A 16,477-nucleotide genomic window follows, 5' to 3' on the forward strand; every position below is an offset into this window, starting at 1 on the left:
ACTCATAGCAACTACTGAAATTAGTGACTGTAAAATGGAAATTGAGAAACACACAAATGTTGAATAAAGGACATACAACAGTATATGGAAAGTCAGTATTGTGTTGTACCCAATTTGGGGATGACAAATATAGTCTATTGTTTCCATAAATATTTGATTTTCATTAATGAAATGTAGTCAAAGTGATGATGAGTGAAAACAAGAATACATATTGTTGCAGTTACGGTTCACAACAGGGTCAAAACCAAGGACTCACAGTAAAGGACTCACAGGAAAACTCAGATAGTGCCGCTCCCAGCATGCCCCTTATGCTAATGCTAGAGCAGCTCCCCTTCTCAGCACAGTGCCGTTTGGCAGGGAGACGGCACTACAATATATAAGATTAACTTAAGGAATGACAGATCATTTTGGTCTCATCAAAAAACAATACACAACTAGAAAAGGAAGTCAAACAGTATGATTAAGCAACTATACACATTAAATCTTGTCACTTTAATACAACCTACGACGCTTTTAAAATGTCTGCTAATTAGTTCAGTAATTTGGAACCATTTGTGAGAAAAAGGTTATTTTCTTTCATTCATGGAAGCATTTTTTCATAATTAAGTGGGCACATGATCACAAAAACTGGACGATTGAAGATTGGAAAAACATCGCCTGGTCTGAGGAATCTCAATTTCTGGTGCAACAAGCAGATGGTAGAGTCAGAATTTGGCATAAACCGCATCCTGCTAACGAAACGGAATCATTGTGGATTAAACTTTTGAATAAAAGATACGGAGGATTAGTGGTAGAAGTGTGTTACAGACCACCCAACTCAGATATTCCGGAAGATGTTGCACTATATAATGTAATCAGGACTGCATGTAGCAAGGATGTGGCTGTTTTCATGGGGGATTTCAATTTAGAACATAAGAACATAAGAAAGTTTACAAACGAGAGGAGGCCATTCGACCCATCATACTCGTTTGGTGTCCATTAATAACTGAGTGATCCAAGGATCCTATCAAGCCTATTTTTAAATGTTCCCAAATTTTCAGCATCTACCACATTGCTGGGGAGTTTGTTCCAGATTGTGACTACTCTCTGTGTGAAGAAGTGTCTCCTGTTTTCCATTTTGAATGCCTTGATGCCCAATTTCCATTTGTGTCCCTAGGTCTATGTGTCCCTGCTGATCTGGAAAAGCTCCTCTGGTTTGATGTGGTCGATGCCTTTCATGATTTTGAAGACTTGGATCAAGTCCCCATGTAGTCTCCTCTGTTCCAGGGTGAAAAGGTTCAGTTCCCTCAGTCTCTCAGTAGCACATTCCCTTCAGACCTGGAATGAGTCTGGTTGCTCTCCTCTGAACTGCCTCTAGAGCAGCGATATCTTTCTTGAAGTGTGGAGCCCAGAACTGTACACAGTATCCAGATGAGCTCTAACTAGTGCATTGTACAGTCTGAACATCACTGCCCTTGTTTTAAATTCTACACTTTTGACAATATACCCTAGCATCCTGTTTGCCTTTTCTATTGCTTCCCCACATTGTTTGGATGGAGAAAGTGAGGAGTCCACGTAGACTCCTAGATCTTTCTCATGCATTACTTCATCTAGTTCTTTCCCTCCCATAGTGTAATTATAGTGGACATTTTTATTACCTGCATGTAATACCTTGCACTTGTCCACATTGAATTTCATCTGCCAGGTGTTGGCCCACAACTGAATATTATCTGAGTCCATTTGAATAACCTGTGCTGCCAAGATTGTATCTGCTGAGCCACCTATTTTAGTATTTTAGTATCATCTGCAAATTTGACAACTTTGCTAACTATCCCTGAGTCCAGATCATTAATACAGATTAGAAACTGCAAAGGCCCTAGTACTGATCCCTGTGGAACTCCACTAACAACCTCACTCCAGTTAGAAGCGACTCCTCTAATCGACACCCTCTGTTTCCTATACATCAACCAGTTCATTATCCATTTACTTACATTACCCTGAATGCCTACAGCTTCCAATTTGAGGATCAGTCTTTGTTGTGGAACCTTATCAAAAGCTTTTTGAAAATCTAAGTATATCATATCATATGCTTTCACGTGATCTACAGCTGCAGTTGCATGTTCAAAAAAATCTAATAGATTAGTAAGACATGATCTGCCTCGTCTAAACCCATGTTGACTATCTCCAAGAATATGGTTTTCATTAAGATGCTCCTCTATTTTCTGTCTAATAATTTTCTTCAACATTTTACAAGTGATGCAGGTGAGACTGATTGGTCTGTAATTTCCTGGCTCAGTTTTGTCCCCTTTCTTGTGGATTGGTATGACATTTGCTGTCTTCCAGTCAGTTGGAACATCCCCTGTTCTACAAACATAGACTGGGAAAGCCCAGTTGGGACAACAGAAGCAGAAATAGAAATGGTTGAGATGGTAAATGACTGCTTTCTAACTCAATTTGTTAGGGACCCAAAAAGAGAGACCGCATGCATTGACTTGATCTTTTCAATGACCAATATAGAGTCAGAGGGACACTAGTTAGAGAACCAATGGCAAACTGTTATCACAATTTGGTTAGCTTTGAGGCATTCTTTAAAAAGAACAAGGACCAAGTCTAAAACAATGGTCTACAATTTTAGAAAAGCAAACCTTGAAGGTATGAGGCAGCACTTAGAGTTAGACTGGAGCATACTGGATACAGATTCAGTTGAAAATGGATGGTTATTTTTTAAGAATATACAAGTTGAGGCTCAGGAGAAATTTGTACTAAAACTTAGCAAACTAAGGACCAAAAAACATTGGCCAAAATGGTTTAATAGAAGAATGCAAAAAAAATTAAGAGAAAGAAAAGGTTGTATAGCACATACAAAGTATAGAGATGCAAAAAAATACAAAGAATATATTGAACTGCAAAGAGATCTTAAGAAAGGGATCAGGAAAGCAAAGATGGAAATACAAAGAAACATAGCTAAAACTAATGCAAATAACTTTTTTCAATACTACAACAGCAAGAGGTCAATAAAGGAGGAAGTGAAACAGAAAATGGGCAAAAATGGAAGTATCTTGGAAAACAAACAAGATGTGGCAAATGTTCTAAATGATATATGATATACTTATATTTTCAAAAAACTTTTGACAAGGTTCCACACCAAAGACTGTTCCTCAAACTGGAAGCTGTAGGCATTCAGGGTAATGTAAGTAGATGGATTATGAACTGGCTGATGTATATGAAACAGAGGCTGTTGATAAGAGGTGTTGCTTCTAACTACCCCGATTCACACACGCTACTCCACTGCTCTGCTCCCTCCACTGGGTCCCGATCCCGGCTCGCATTCAGTTCAAGACATTCACTCTTACCTACCATTGTTTGGACCAGACTGCGCCGTGCTACCTTCAGTCCCTAATCTCCCCATACATCCCCTCCAGACTACTGTGTTCTTCCAGTGCCAGAAGACTAACTCCTCTCCACTCTCCTTCCTCCAGAGCCGCTCCTTCTCATCCCAGGCCCCTAAATGGTGGAACGACCTTCCCACTGACGTCAAGAGTCCCTGACCTCCTTCAGGTGATTACAAAAGACACATCTGTTCAGACTCTACTTGTAATCTAATAGTTTATTATACTGTAAAATTGCACTGATTCAATGTAATACTTTGACATACCGCTTGCTTGCATTACCAGTACTTGTATTGTGTATTTTGATTTCCCCTATGCCTCCTTTCCCTTAACTCTTAATGATACCTGCGCTTACCAGCTTTTATCTAGGACTTGTATTGTTTACTGTATATTTGCTAATATTGAAATTTGTAAATTGCATTATGCTCTGAACTGTACTGTATTTGTGCACTTTGTATTGCTCTCATGTTTTGTAAGTCACCCTGGATAAGATCGTCTGCCAATGATTAAATAAAAATAATAATAAGTGGAGTGAGATTGTTAGTGGAGTTCCACAGGGATCAGTATTAGGACCTCTGCATCACAGGCTATTCAAAGGGACTTAATATTCAGGTGTGGGTCGACACCTGGCAGATGAAATTCAATATGGAAAAATGCAAGGTTTTACACACAGGTAATAAAAATGGCCACTATAATTACACTATGGGAGGAATAAAACTGCAGAAGAAACGCAAGACAAATACCTAGGAGTCTATGTGGACTCTATTTAGAATTTAAAACAAGGGCAGTAATGTTCAGACTGTACAATGCACTAGTTAGAGCTCATCTGGATACTGTGTACAGTTCTGGGCTCCACACTTCAAGAAAGATTTCGCTGCTCAAACAGGACAGGGACACAAACAGGGGCGTTTACTGAATATTTTCAATGGGGTGGCCGATTGGGGGAACAGGGCCAATGTAGGGGGGCCATCGCCACTTGGAGGCGGCGGAGGGTTTCATTCATGCTAGCGGGGTGTGCTGCTGATGGTGTTGTCGTGCATGCTAGCTACCAAATGACCATGATGGGTCGACTGGCCTCCTCTCGTTTGTAAACTTTATTTCTTCTTATGTTCTTATATGATGTAATCTTATTGATAGATACAGTTCCTGAATATGCAATTCCATTAATTTTGAAGTGAACTGTGTTTACCAAAATACATCAGTACTTACTGGTGTTGATGGTATCCTTCAAAGAAAACCTTTTCTACCAGCATACTAACTCTGGACCAATCCATAACTGCAGGATATACAGTACTGTGCAAAAGTTTTAGGCAGGTGTGAAAAAGTGCTGTACAGTAAGAATGGTTTCAAAAATAGACATGCTAATAGATTATATTTATCAATTAACTAAATGCAAGTGAGTGAAAAGAAGAAAAATCTACATCAAATCCATATTTGGTGTGACCACCCATTGCCTTCAAAACAGCATCAATTCTTCTAGGTACACTTGCACAAAGTCAGGGATTTTGTAGGCATATAGTCAGGTGTCTGATTAAACAATTATACCAAACAGGTGCTAATGATCATCAATTCAATATATAGGTTGAAACACAATCATTAACTGAAACAGACACAGCTGTGTAGGAGGAATAAAACTGGGTGAGGAACAGCCAAACTCAGCTGGTGAGGTTGCTGAAGACAGTTTACTGTCAAAAGTCATACACCATGGCAAGACTGAGCACAGCAACAAGACACACAGTACTTATACTGCATCAGCAAGGTCTCTCCCAGGCAGAAATGTCAGGGCAGACAGGGGTTTCCAGATGTGCTGTCTAAGCTCTTTTGAAGAAGCACAAAGAAACAGGCAACGTTGAGGACCGTAGACGCAGCAGTTGGCCAAGGAAACTTACTGCAGCAGATGAAAGACACATCATGCTTACTTCCCTTCGCAATCGGAAGATGTCCAGCAGTGCCATCAGCTCAGAATTGACAGAAAACAGTGGGACCCTGGTACACCCATCTACTGTCCGGAGAAGTGTGGTCAACAAGGCCAAGCAACTCAACTATACATGGAAATGCAGGAACTGGGGAGCAGAAAAATGGCAGCAGTTGCTCTGGACTGATGAGTCAAAATTTTAAATATTTGGCTGTAGCAGAAGGCAGTTTGTTTGCCGAAGGGCTTGAGAGCAGTACACGAATGAGTGTCTGCAGGCAACAGTGAAGCATGGTGGAGGTTCCTTGCAAGTTTGGGGCTGCATTTCTGCAAATGGAGTTGGGGATTTGGTCAAAATGAATGGTCTCCTCAATGCTGAGAAGTACAGGCAGATACTTATACATCATAGAATACCATCAGGGAGGCGTCTGATTGGCCCCAAATTTATTCTGCAGCATGACAACGACCCCAAACATACAGGGACAGTCATTAAGAACTATCTTCAGCGTGAAGAAGAACAAGGAGTCCTGGAAGTGATTGTATGGCCCCCACAGAGCCCTGATCTCAACATCATCGAGTCTGTCTGGGATTACATGCAGAGAGAGAAGCAACTGAGGCTGCCTAAATCCACAGAAGAACTGTGGTTAATTCTCCAATATGTTTGGGCCAACCTACCTGCCGAGTTCCTTCAAAAAGTGTGTGCAAGTGTACCTAGAAGAATTGATGCTGTTTTGAAGGCAAAGGGTGGTCACACCAAATATGGATTAGATGTAGATTTTTCTTCTGTTCACTCACTCACTGCCTTTTGTTAATTAATAATCTATTAACGTCTATTTTTGAAAGCATTCTTACATTACAGCATTTTTTCACACCTGCCTAAAACTTTTGCACAGTACTGTTACGTACCTTTTCTTGATATGAAAATTGTATTTGTGTGTGTCTGAGGCCTTTTAAATCCACTTAAGCTTATTTGCACATACACCAGCACATATGCATATAAGATATCATTGTGAAGACACAGTGGTACTTCAGCTGGCTCTCTTGTTTTATGGAGGGCCCTCTTGGGACAGCAGCGGCTCTCGCATGATCGGATGAGTCAGCTAGTGAGTCACTGCTCTCTCTGCATGCTGCCAAGGTAAGAGACTGCTCCTTCTGACCAATGCTCTGATCAACAATGCAGCTTCATTCTTTTTCCAATGTTTCCTTGATTTTCCTAAATAATTAAAACTAGTGAATAATCAAGATTCATGCAGAAACACCTTGGCACTATATATACTGTATACTTTCCTCCCTCCTCCGTTCTGTTATCCTGTTAATGAGACGGTAGTATCAAGTGCCGAGCTCACTGAGACTTGGGTGTCGGGCACACAGCCAGTGTTATTCACACAGGAAGCATGCTGGTGCCATTCCACAATGAGAGTGCAAAGAGTGTGGAATTCATTTATCTCAATTTGACACTATTACACCTCCACAGTCACAAAGCAACACCATCCAGCATGTTTGTTGGGAGCTGTGCATGTCTAGAAAAATATCCTCACACTGGCACTATGTTTTTCTCAGATTCCTCTGCTTAAAAATTGATCTGCAACACAGACAATAAGCCTGCAGATCTGATAAGAACAATCTGAGTCACAAAGCACTAAGTGCAACACTGCCAGTACATCCCGGACTAGCAAGGGTTAATGCACCTGCCTCCTGCTAGACCAAACCCTGCGACTGGCCTTTAGGCATTCTCTACTAATTCTATCCACTCAGAAATAAATGTTAATCTAGATTTGTCCCATTCATTTAGCTTCGATGCAGTAGCTGTGAAGCTAACTTTTAGAAACAAACATGATCTGACAGTATTAGGTTATCGTAATGTACTTGTATGTCCAGCTATAATCTGAAGTACTCACTGTTTGATATTCTTAACGTGAATACAACCACCTTCCTTTATGAAAGTTTACCACAGTAATTTTGCATGGCAAATTAGCAGTTTTAACATATTGGGGAAGCAATAAAAAAGGCAAACAGGATGTTAGGGTTTATTTTCAAAAGTGTAGAATTGAGAACAAGGGCAGTGATGTTCAGACTGTACAATGCACTAGTTAGAGCTCATCTGGATACTGTGTACAGTTCTGGGCTCCACACTTCAAGAAAGATATCGCTGCTCTAGAGGCAGTTCAGAGGAGAGCAACCAGACTTATTCCAGGTCTGAAGGGAATGTCCTACTGAGAGACTGAGGGAACTGAACCTTTTCACCCTGGAACAGACGAGACTATGTGGGGACTTGATTCAAGTCTTCAAAATCATGAAGGGCATCGACCACATCAAACCAGAGGAGCTTTTCCAGATCAACAGGGACACACGCACCCGGGGGCACAAGTGGAAATTGGGCTTCAAGACATTCAAGACGGAAAACAGGAGACACTTCTTCACACAGAGAGTTGTCACAATCTGGAACAAACTCCCCAGTGATGTGGTTGAAGCTGAAAATCTGGGAACATTTAAAAATAGACTGGATAGGATCCTTGGATCACTTAGTTATTAATGGATACCAAATGAGCACGATGGGTCGAATGGCCTCCTCTCGCTTGTAAACTTTATGTTCTTATCTACCATTTAGCAGACACTTTCATCCAAGGTAAAGTATTGATGTAACAATCACTAACATACCATCATGTTTTACTATACCTCTGCATGCTTTACCAGGATTTTACTTTGCATTCCTTCACTGATATAGAGTTACAACTGCCCAATGAGAGGGGGTATACTATTGCCCCCAAATCTCCCCACTTCAGAGGAAATAAAATGTCAAAACACTTTCTGTAAATCTCACCTATTATGTCCAATACAACAGCAACTGTAGACACAGTCATTAGATCTAGGAAGCAAACACTGAAGTTTGACATTCTAGCTGGCATGTAGGCAGTGCTGCAGTTCAGTAGGGGCTTAAGAGTAAGACAAGTAGCCCAGCAGGGGGACACAGGAAGAGATCACACAAAGAGAGCTCTCAGTGTGCTACACCAGGTAATTGTGATAAACCCCCCCCCACATATGGTTCATTAGTTTTGATCTGGGGCTTCAGAGTTATCGTGAGTCTTTTAATCTTAATTATGTGTCGCTGACACATGTTTTACGGATGAGCTGTTTGTCAGTGGAGGTGGGAAGACTGAATAGGAGTAATTGTCCATTATGCATTCCTTGTGGTCTTGTGTGAAGTGTGAGCGATTATCCCATCATGACATCTCTTAGGAAAATACCATCTCCCCCCAGCCTGGCAGAGTTTGTCTCTATCTTCTCCTCTGCATGGGTTCCTCTGAACTCTCTACTGACTCACTCAAGGCCCTCGCATTGGCAGAGATAGAGACAGTTCGAGAGACCACAGTGGCTCTCTAGGTTCTGAGACTAAAGAAAGAGCAACAGTTTTTTTTTTTTTTTCCCTCAGCAAATGTTCTTGAAAGGTCTGTTCCCATCACAGCGTGTCTGGATACATTTGTCCCTGAGTCAACATGTAACTAACCATGCCTCTTGTTCTTACATTCAACATTCAGCTTCACTGAATGCTGTAAAGTCAGAACATGTGGCTCAGCAATTCAACCTCTAGACTCTAGGTTAAACAGATACACTGAATATTGTGCCCAGTTTAGACAGTAGATAAAAACCTAGATGTTAGAGTTTTTATTTTATTAATCATTGTAATACTTTAGATCATGATACACAGATTATATAAATGTATAGTTACCAGTTATTAAACTGTCCTCTACCAATGAGTTTACACTATTAACACAAAGCCAAGAGTTATAATATTTAAACCCTCTGTTATTATAGTTATAAATGTACACTTATGTACCTTTATTTCTTGAGACACCAGTAAGGTATGCAAGAGATCTATTTAATTAGATGCATGTGTGTGTTAATTATTATGGTCATGTCAATCCAAAAGGTGTGAACAAACGGCATGAAGTTCTCCATGCAAAGAGTGTTGCTGTGAAAAGGGGGTCTTTGGGCTATAGAGAAAGAACAGACTAGCTGTGGTGAGCACAAAAAAGCTTTACAATTTTAAGGGAAAAATGTCCCTGGTAAAAGTTGACAAATAATACATTTACCAACTTGCACTTTTTAATAGTTTTACTCTGTACTTCTCACAGCTATTTAGCGGTTTACTATAGGTTTAACATGCCTACACTGTGTTTTACAACATTGGACCATGAGAATACAATGACATGCCATGACAAAGTTTCTAAAGCATGCTTATCTTTAGTACACCATGGTAAACTCATGGTCCAGTGTAGTACAGCAGAGTCACAGCATATGAAACCACTGCAACACTGTGGTAAACCCATGTGTAACAATTCTATTGGCATTTAACCTTCCATTGGGGTGTTGGCCCCACGGTTCTGCCTTTGAGCCCCCAGTCAATTCCAGAAGCTCTCTGCCATAACAACTTGAACAATCCTGGTCTCATTTCATCAGGGCAATTAAGAGATGTCCCTGGGGTTACATTAGATGGCAATACATGTATTCATCTCATGGTTGATAACCTTCATTTAGCACAAATTAATAAAACATTTATTCAAGCTCTTGTTCCGCTATATTAAATGTGAAGAGGTTGGCGCAGGGTCACACAGTCTATTGTGTGTCTCCTGCCATAGGTTTGGAGGCAGTGTAAGAATAGAAAACAAAAGGGAGAGATGAATTGCCAGCACAAAGGGAAGAATGGCCTTTTCTTGTTCTTAAGCTTTCCTATGAAGACATATGAAAAGTAAAGGATAGCAAATAGCAAGAGGCTCTTGAACAAAATGGGCTAATTTATTACTTCGCTATGCAGAAAGGACAGCATCTAGCCCTTTCTGGAAACATACCTGCGTCAGCAAAAACATCCACACTGAGAAATATGTACACCCACAATACATGCTTATCCCTGAAAAAGACGTTCATCCTGGACTCTGGACTGGATCCCACAGCTGATACCAGAGTCTGATTTGTATTGTCTGCAGCCTATATTACAGCAACCCGGCTGCCTCTGACTCTTCTCCATGTTGTTCTGTGTGTATCTGTCAAAAGTGTCTTCTGTGTGATCGTAACGAAAGTCAGGGGCGAAGAAATGTAAATCCATGAATAAATAACACACGCACTTAAACAAGCAGAGGAAATGTATCTGCAAATTTGCTGGGTGAGTGTTGTAGCAGGCCAGTAAGTGCTGAACACTCAAACCTGTCTGATGAGATGATACCTTTTCTTTAGGGTACAGTCTACTGTTTTCTTAGCTGATTAATATAAAAGTCATGACCTTTACTATAACGTGATCCCATCCAGTACAAGGGCAGCTACTGAAGCAAACATTAGGGCGGTTTCCATGTTGTGTTCACGTTCATGACAATGTTTTTTCATTAGACAGCAGTGTGCATATGCAGGCAACTCCTCTCTCCCCTAGCTCTGATGCATTTTGCTGTATGATACAAAATGTGTTTGTGAGACATAAAGATATGACAAAGGGGGAAGTGTCTGAAGCATTTGTAATGCAAATGAAGAATCATCTGAGAAGAACATAAAAAAAAAAGTGACCCACATTACAATTAGGGTTGATTTTTTGGCATTGAAATGCATCAAAGCAACTCATCTCGATTTAGAACAACAGCAAAGTAAGATTTGCTGATTACAGATGGTGTAGAAAGATAATCACAGCTTTCAAATGATTCATATGTTCTGGTGAATCTCTTGTTCAGCACTTCTTCAGATTTCCCCTTCTAAGACAATGAGAAAATAGGGAACTTCTCACTTGGTCCACACCTATACTAGACAATGCAGAGACTGTGTTTGACATGCTATAAATCGCTACATTGATGTTGGAAAATGTAATATTGGAAAAGCTACTCTGCTGAATATTGTGCCAGACAATTGCACAAAGAAAAATACCCATATTGTCTAAGGTGCTCAATCATTATGTATAGTTAACCGACAAACCCACACTTTATTGTACTTCTTTAAAGCTGCATTTGCCTTTCAGGGCAAATTCAATTATTCAAATTGAACAGAGGTATAAAAAATCTCTGTAAAGAATTGAAGTTGCAGTAGTGGATCTTCCTTCCTATTATTTTTTTCAACATTTCCCATGTCAGTCTTGCCTGTATTGCTAGGCTCATTGGACCAAATTGTTCTGACACTGCCTTGATAAAAGTCAGCAAAGATTACTGAGAATCAAAGAGTGCCCTGTTCTCCGACCTGAATCCATGTTCATCTGAAGGACCTGTGCCGTGTAACTGTGTAGGTATATAAAGTAATTTCCGATTTACAACGTAATGGAGGCAATGTACATGACTGATATTGATCACAATGCATACCTTTATCAGTCGGTTTACTCAAAAAAATTCAAGACCACTTGCTGAGTGAGAGTTTGGCACAACACAGTAGAAGACACCCATCACAGCTAATGGTCTCCCACTGTTCCAAACTGACTAGCAACTCCAACCATTTAAAAATGAACAGCTTCACTTCTAAAGCTGTATTTGAAGAGAACCTGAGAGAAATGTGTGAGCAGACGAACCTGGCTGGAACTATATATCTATTCTGAATACACATTGTTGTAAATTTTGTTTTTCCACAAATGTCTCCATAAATAGAAAAATAACAAGGACTTCATACCAACACACACAGAGAAAAAAACTTTCATTATGAATTCCTTTGCACTGCATGCTGCTTTAGATAATGTAGTATATTCTTGATCATATCGATTTTGTCTGAAGAACAAATCTATATTTGTACTTTCTGAACCTCAGAAATGGAAAAGTATATGTTAAAAAGATAGTGGCCTCAGATTAGGGCTTTGCTTCACACAAGTGAGAGGAACTGGTGTTTATGCGGAGTCTGATTCATTCTGAAGTCTCGGGTGGAGGCAGGCTCAGTACACAGCGATGTTCAATGAAAAAAGACACACAGTAGCAAAATGTTTTGAAGAGCAAGATAAAAAGTTCAATTAATTATGCAATGAAGAGAGTAATCGCATTAGTTGGCTGTCCAAACATGGAACAAGAAACCTTGTAGAGCTCTCAAGCATTCCTCAAAAGCTTTTATAAAGAGCAACTACATCTTCAATGGGCAGGGATACCAAGGTAGCCCAATGAGATTAGCCGAGATAAAGGATGCCATTTGTGGTGAAATGTGATTAATTTTGCCAGCTGTATTTTCTAAAGAGCTACTGAGATGGTACAGCAGACGTCTTAACTTTATTAGACAGGCAGTGAGTGGGAATCAAAACTGGATAACTGGATACTGTTATTGAGGCGTTTATTATATTTAAAGTGTTTTTAATGTTGTACCCCAATAATATATATCTTTCCTCAAGACCAATTAACAGATTTTTTTGAAGAGAACTGAATTAGTCGAATTTGGAGGAATGTTACTTTTTGCTCTTTGACCTTAAAAATTAAAATAAAATAACAGGGAAAGGACTGACATTTCAACAAAGCTGCTCCTCGAGTCTGAAGACAGTGCGGGATGTAAAGCAAGTGATCAAATAGTGAGACAAATCGCAGTCGTTTGTCACATCCCGCTGACGCATCCACTGTACAATAACTGTAATTTGTCAGTGTTAGCAAAGGTTCACTAATAACGAACACAAGGGGCCCTTAATTAAGATTAGCCTAACATGCACAACTTTGATCATGCTATTCTGAGGGGGAGGAGTGCAGAGCTGTGGGTGGCAGGAAGATAGTCCCCAACCCCCCCGGCAGCATCACCTCACGGATACAGGAGGACAAGTGAACAATAGCAGCTTGTCTGCAGAAAACGAGCTGGCAGGGAAGAGGGAAACATTAACCGTTTACTGGTCACTCCTTATGAAAGCTGAATGTAATAAATTTACCATAGGATTAGGGCACTTTTAACATTGTTTTACTGCAGTATTACCACAGCTTTACTGTGGTTTTGCTGATGAGCTGACACACATTTGTGGATGGGTATTACGTGAACAATTATCCAATCGATGGATAAAATCATCGTCAGGTGTTGGTTGAAAGTACAACAGGACTTATATAATAATAATAATAATAATAATAATAATAATAATAATAATAATTATTATTATTATTATTATTATTATTATTATTATTATTATTATTATTATTATATTAGTAGTAGTAGTAGTAAAATAACTTAGCTTCTTAAAAAAAGCAGCATGGTGTGAAGTACAGAATTCAGTATGTCCTATCCCCTTGCTGTAGTCTAGTCAACCAAACACCAACAATGATTTGTCTTCTAGACAACAAGATTAATACACTATAGTGGCACTCAGCCATGGATCTCCAATCTGAGGGAATCCACATAGACCACAAAGCCATTAGGTGGGTATTTGTGTCCCAGCCTTGAAAAGACAATGCAAACTCAATAAGATGAATGGGCCCGGGTGATAACTTACAATACTATCTCTGAAATTAATTACAGGTCTGGTTTGTGTCTGTGTTGATCATGTAGATAGGTTTCACTGCGTTGCAAATTTGAATGAATTCATAAAAAAGCAAATAGGTATTATTACTTTATTCAAGTCCTTTACAAGCTTTACAATTCACTCAGAATTATGCACAAACTTATCTACCTTTGATGCAGAGGGAAAGTGTCTGCATCTGATTATTGATCTAGTAGTTGGTAGGAGGAATGGAAAGGAATCAATTCTTAGTAGTTCTATGATTTATATGAATGGCTGGGGTAACAGCATTTAAAATATTCACTGTACCATTATTTTTGCCACAAGAACAGGAAGATACATTTTCAATGAAAATAAGTGCTATAAGCAATACGTCTGCTTGATCTGTTTTTGTTCTGTTAACCATAACCCAACACAGATAGTAATTATTGTAATAAATTTCAAATATACATTTAGCATCTTATAAATTAAATCAAATTTCAGTCTCTGAAGGAAGCAGTTCTTCAATTAAATGGTTTAGGGTATTTTCTGGTTATCAAACTGTGTTAGTTAACAATTTGGTTAGCGTATGAAGACTTAATAAATCATGTAACACTGAAAAATCCAACAACCAGGAGGCAAGACATGCTCAAAATTGGTCACAGCAGCCAACAGATGAAACTAGGAATTCATGGGGAGAAAAAGAGACAATCAAAAGTATCTGTGAATGCTTCAAGGTAACAGTGCAAGTGCTTCATGGCTTGGAGACACTATTTTTGATAATACCATTTGGAACCGAGGAGGAAGTACAAATCAATACACTGTGCTGATCAGGCCATACAGGTTTGTATAACTCCACACCTGTGTTTTCTTTCTTACATTGCTCATCTTAGGCTGCCTACAAGGCACCAGGAGCACAGACTATGAGAAGGAAAGGAGTTAACAGAGAAAAAATAAGACCCAGGAGGTAAACTAATCACCAGCCACACAATGCAATTTTCTGGCTCTCTGCCCTTGCTCCTTTTTCCTCCTCATTCAGCGTACAACTCTGTCTTTTTTACTATTCCACTCACACCTCCTGTCTCTTACCGATCTATCTATCTTAATCAGAATCTACCATTCCACCACTACCCCTCATGACCAGCACCATAAAAGCACATTCCAGAGGGGGGAAATGATTTTAACCCTCGCGTCAGTGCAACTGCTACGGTGCGCTTGAGAGAAGTAAAGGCCTTTTGTTTTCCAAGCAGCAAAATATCAGTGTACCTGCCTCCAGGAAAACATTCTCTCAAAAATGATCTATTTCAAATTTGCAAATGTGTCACCTTTTAAAAACTGTGGCTTCATAACATTTTGCTCAGATGCATTGTATAACTGAATTCTCTGGATACAAAAAGCTGCTGTAACCAATGGACAGGGATGCATCTTCCATTCAATACTAAATCACATATTTCAGTGTACTCTCAAGCCTAACAGAAAATATTACCTTCAGAAAGCACCTCCTTCACGTTGAAGCCTGTCTTTCCACAGACTACTAAGTCAGCATCACAAAAACATTGACAAATCAAACCCAACCAATCCATACTCATGGAAACTGTTTTATGTTTTACTCTGCTTCACGTTTCTCAATACACACAGAAACAATGACCAGAAATAGCTTAGATGTGATAAGAAGGAAAAAGTGAAATATGTTTTGCTATGGAGGACACATATTTGAAATGCAGAAATGTGTATGTGTGTGTGTATGTTTATGTACATTTATACAGAGCTTGAAGTCTTCATTCATTGGAAAGTTTAATGACTGTATTTCACTTGACCTTGAATTTTTCCCTGAACAAACCATGTTTACCACATGGACAAATGAACATTCACATAGTTAAGTAACTTTCATTATGTGCTGTACCAGTACCTGTGAAGGCAAGAGGTGGAAGAAGTGGAAATTCCCTGGCTTAGAAAAGTGTGCTAAGAGCTCTGATGAAAAAAGCTGGCAGTGTTTTGGAGCATACAGTTATTATACAATAGTCAGACATATTGAGCACAGCAAATTGATAGATGCTTTATGTTTTTTAATTCTCTTTAATGCACATTTGTGATTCCAGTCTGTGGCCTAGTTGCATGGATATCTCTTAGGGACATCACATGCCACTGTCAACTACTTGTCATGGACATCACCACTTCCCCACTTGGCTGGCTAGGCACCAATGCAAAACACATGTTGTAGACTTGGCTGGCAACCAGTCCTTGCACAGGGATAACCAACAACTGTTCCAAACAGCACTGACCAACAGGTAGCGGTTGAAAAATCACGCTCTTCTTTTCGTTTACTCAGACTGCCTTGCCCTCCATGTTAAATTCCGGCTCTTACAGATAGTGACAAGTCATCTTGTCAGTAGACTCGCAAACATGTCAGATCAGAGTGCTGCCCAGCCATGTGGAATCGGAGCAATCCAGACTCATTGAGAGGCGCTCAGGGCTGCACACTCATATACTCCTGGGACTGGGTTCAGTTTATAGGAGGTCGATGTCTACACACAGCCAGCAGAGAAACTACCTGCAGCAATTTCATTACACTTTTATGAACTAGCACTGCCGCTGTACTACAGTTTACGCGATAACTGAGTCTGTGGGAAAAAGATACTGAGAGAGAAACTGGGGACTAGTAAGGCACAATCATTTGCCCAACACACTATATACATACATTATAGACTAATTTTAACATTCAAAAGTTTGTCAGAACGAAGATAACAGAAGAACTAGTCCTACTTATACAAAAACATTAATTTACAGACCATCTGTGCCACTTCATAAAGCAAA

The 16,477-nt window shown here is 39.6% G+C and overlaps 1 protein-coding gene across 2 annotated transcripts in view; it reads right to left on the reverse strand.

Annotated features, from left to right (window-relative positions):
- LOC136749894 (XK-related protein 6) overlaps nucleotides 1–16,477 on the reverse strand; it is a 123,864-nt gene that overhangs the window by 46,432 nt on the left and 60,955 nt on the right. Inside the window, exons 5-6 of one of the 2 annotated variants that reach the window (XM_066704530.1) lie at nucleotides 12,637–12,673; nucleotides 6,998–7,001 (exon numbers count right to left, since the gene is read on the reverse strand). The exons of the other annotated variant lie outside the window; for it this stretch is intronic. Of the exons in view, the coding sequence (XP_066560627.1) occupies nucleotides 6,998–7,001; nucleotides 12,637–12,673 (41 nt within the window). The remainder of the gene's footprint in view (nucleotides 1–6,997; nucleotides 7,002–12,636; nucleotides 12,674–16,477) is intronic. 2 annotated transcript variants of the gene reach the window in all.

This window comes from Amia ocellicauda, chromosome 1 (assembly GCF_036373705.1).
Source record: "Amia ocellicauda isolate fAmiCal2 chromosome 1, fAmiCal2.hap1, whole genome shotgun sequence".
NCBI classification, from domain to species: Eukaryota; Metazoa; Chordata; class Actinopteri; order Amiiformes; family Amiidae; genus Amia; species Amia ocellicauda.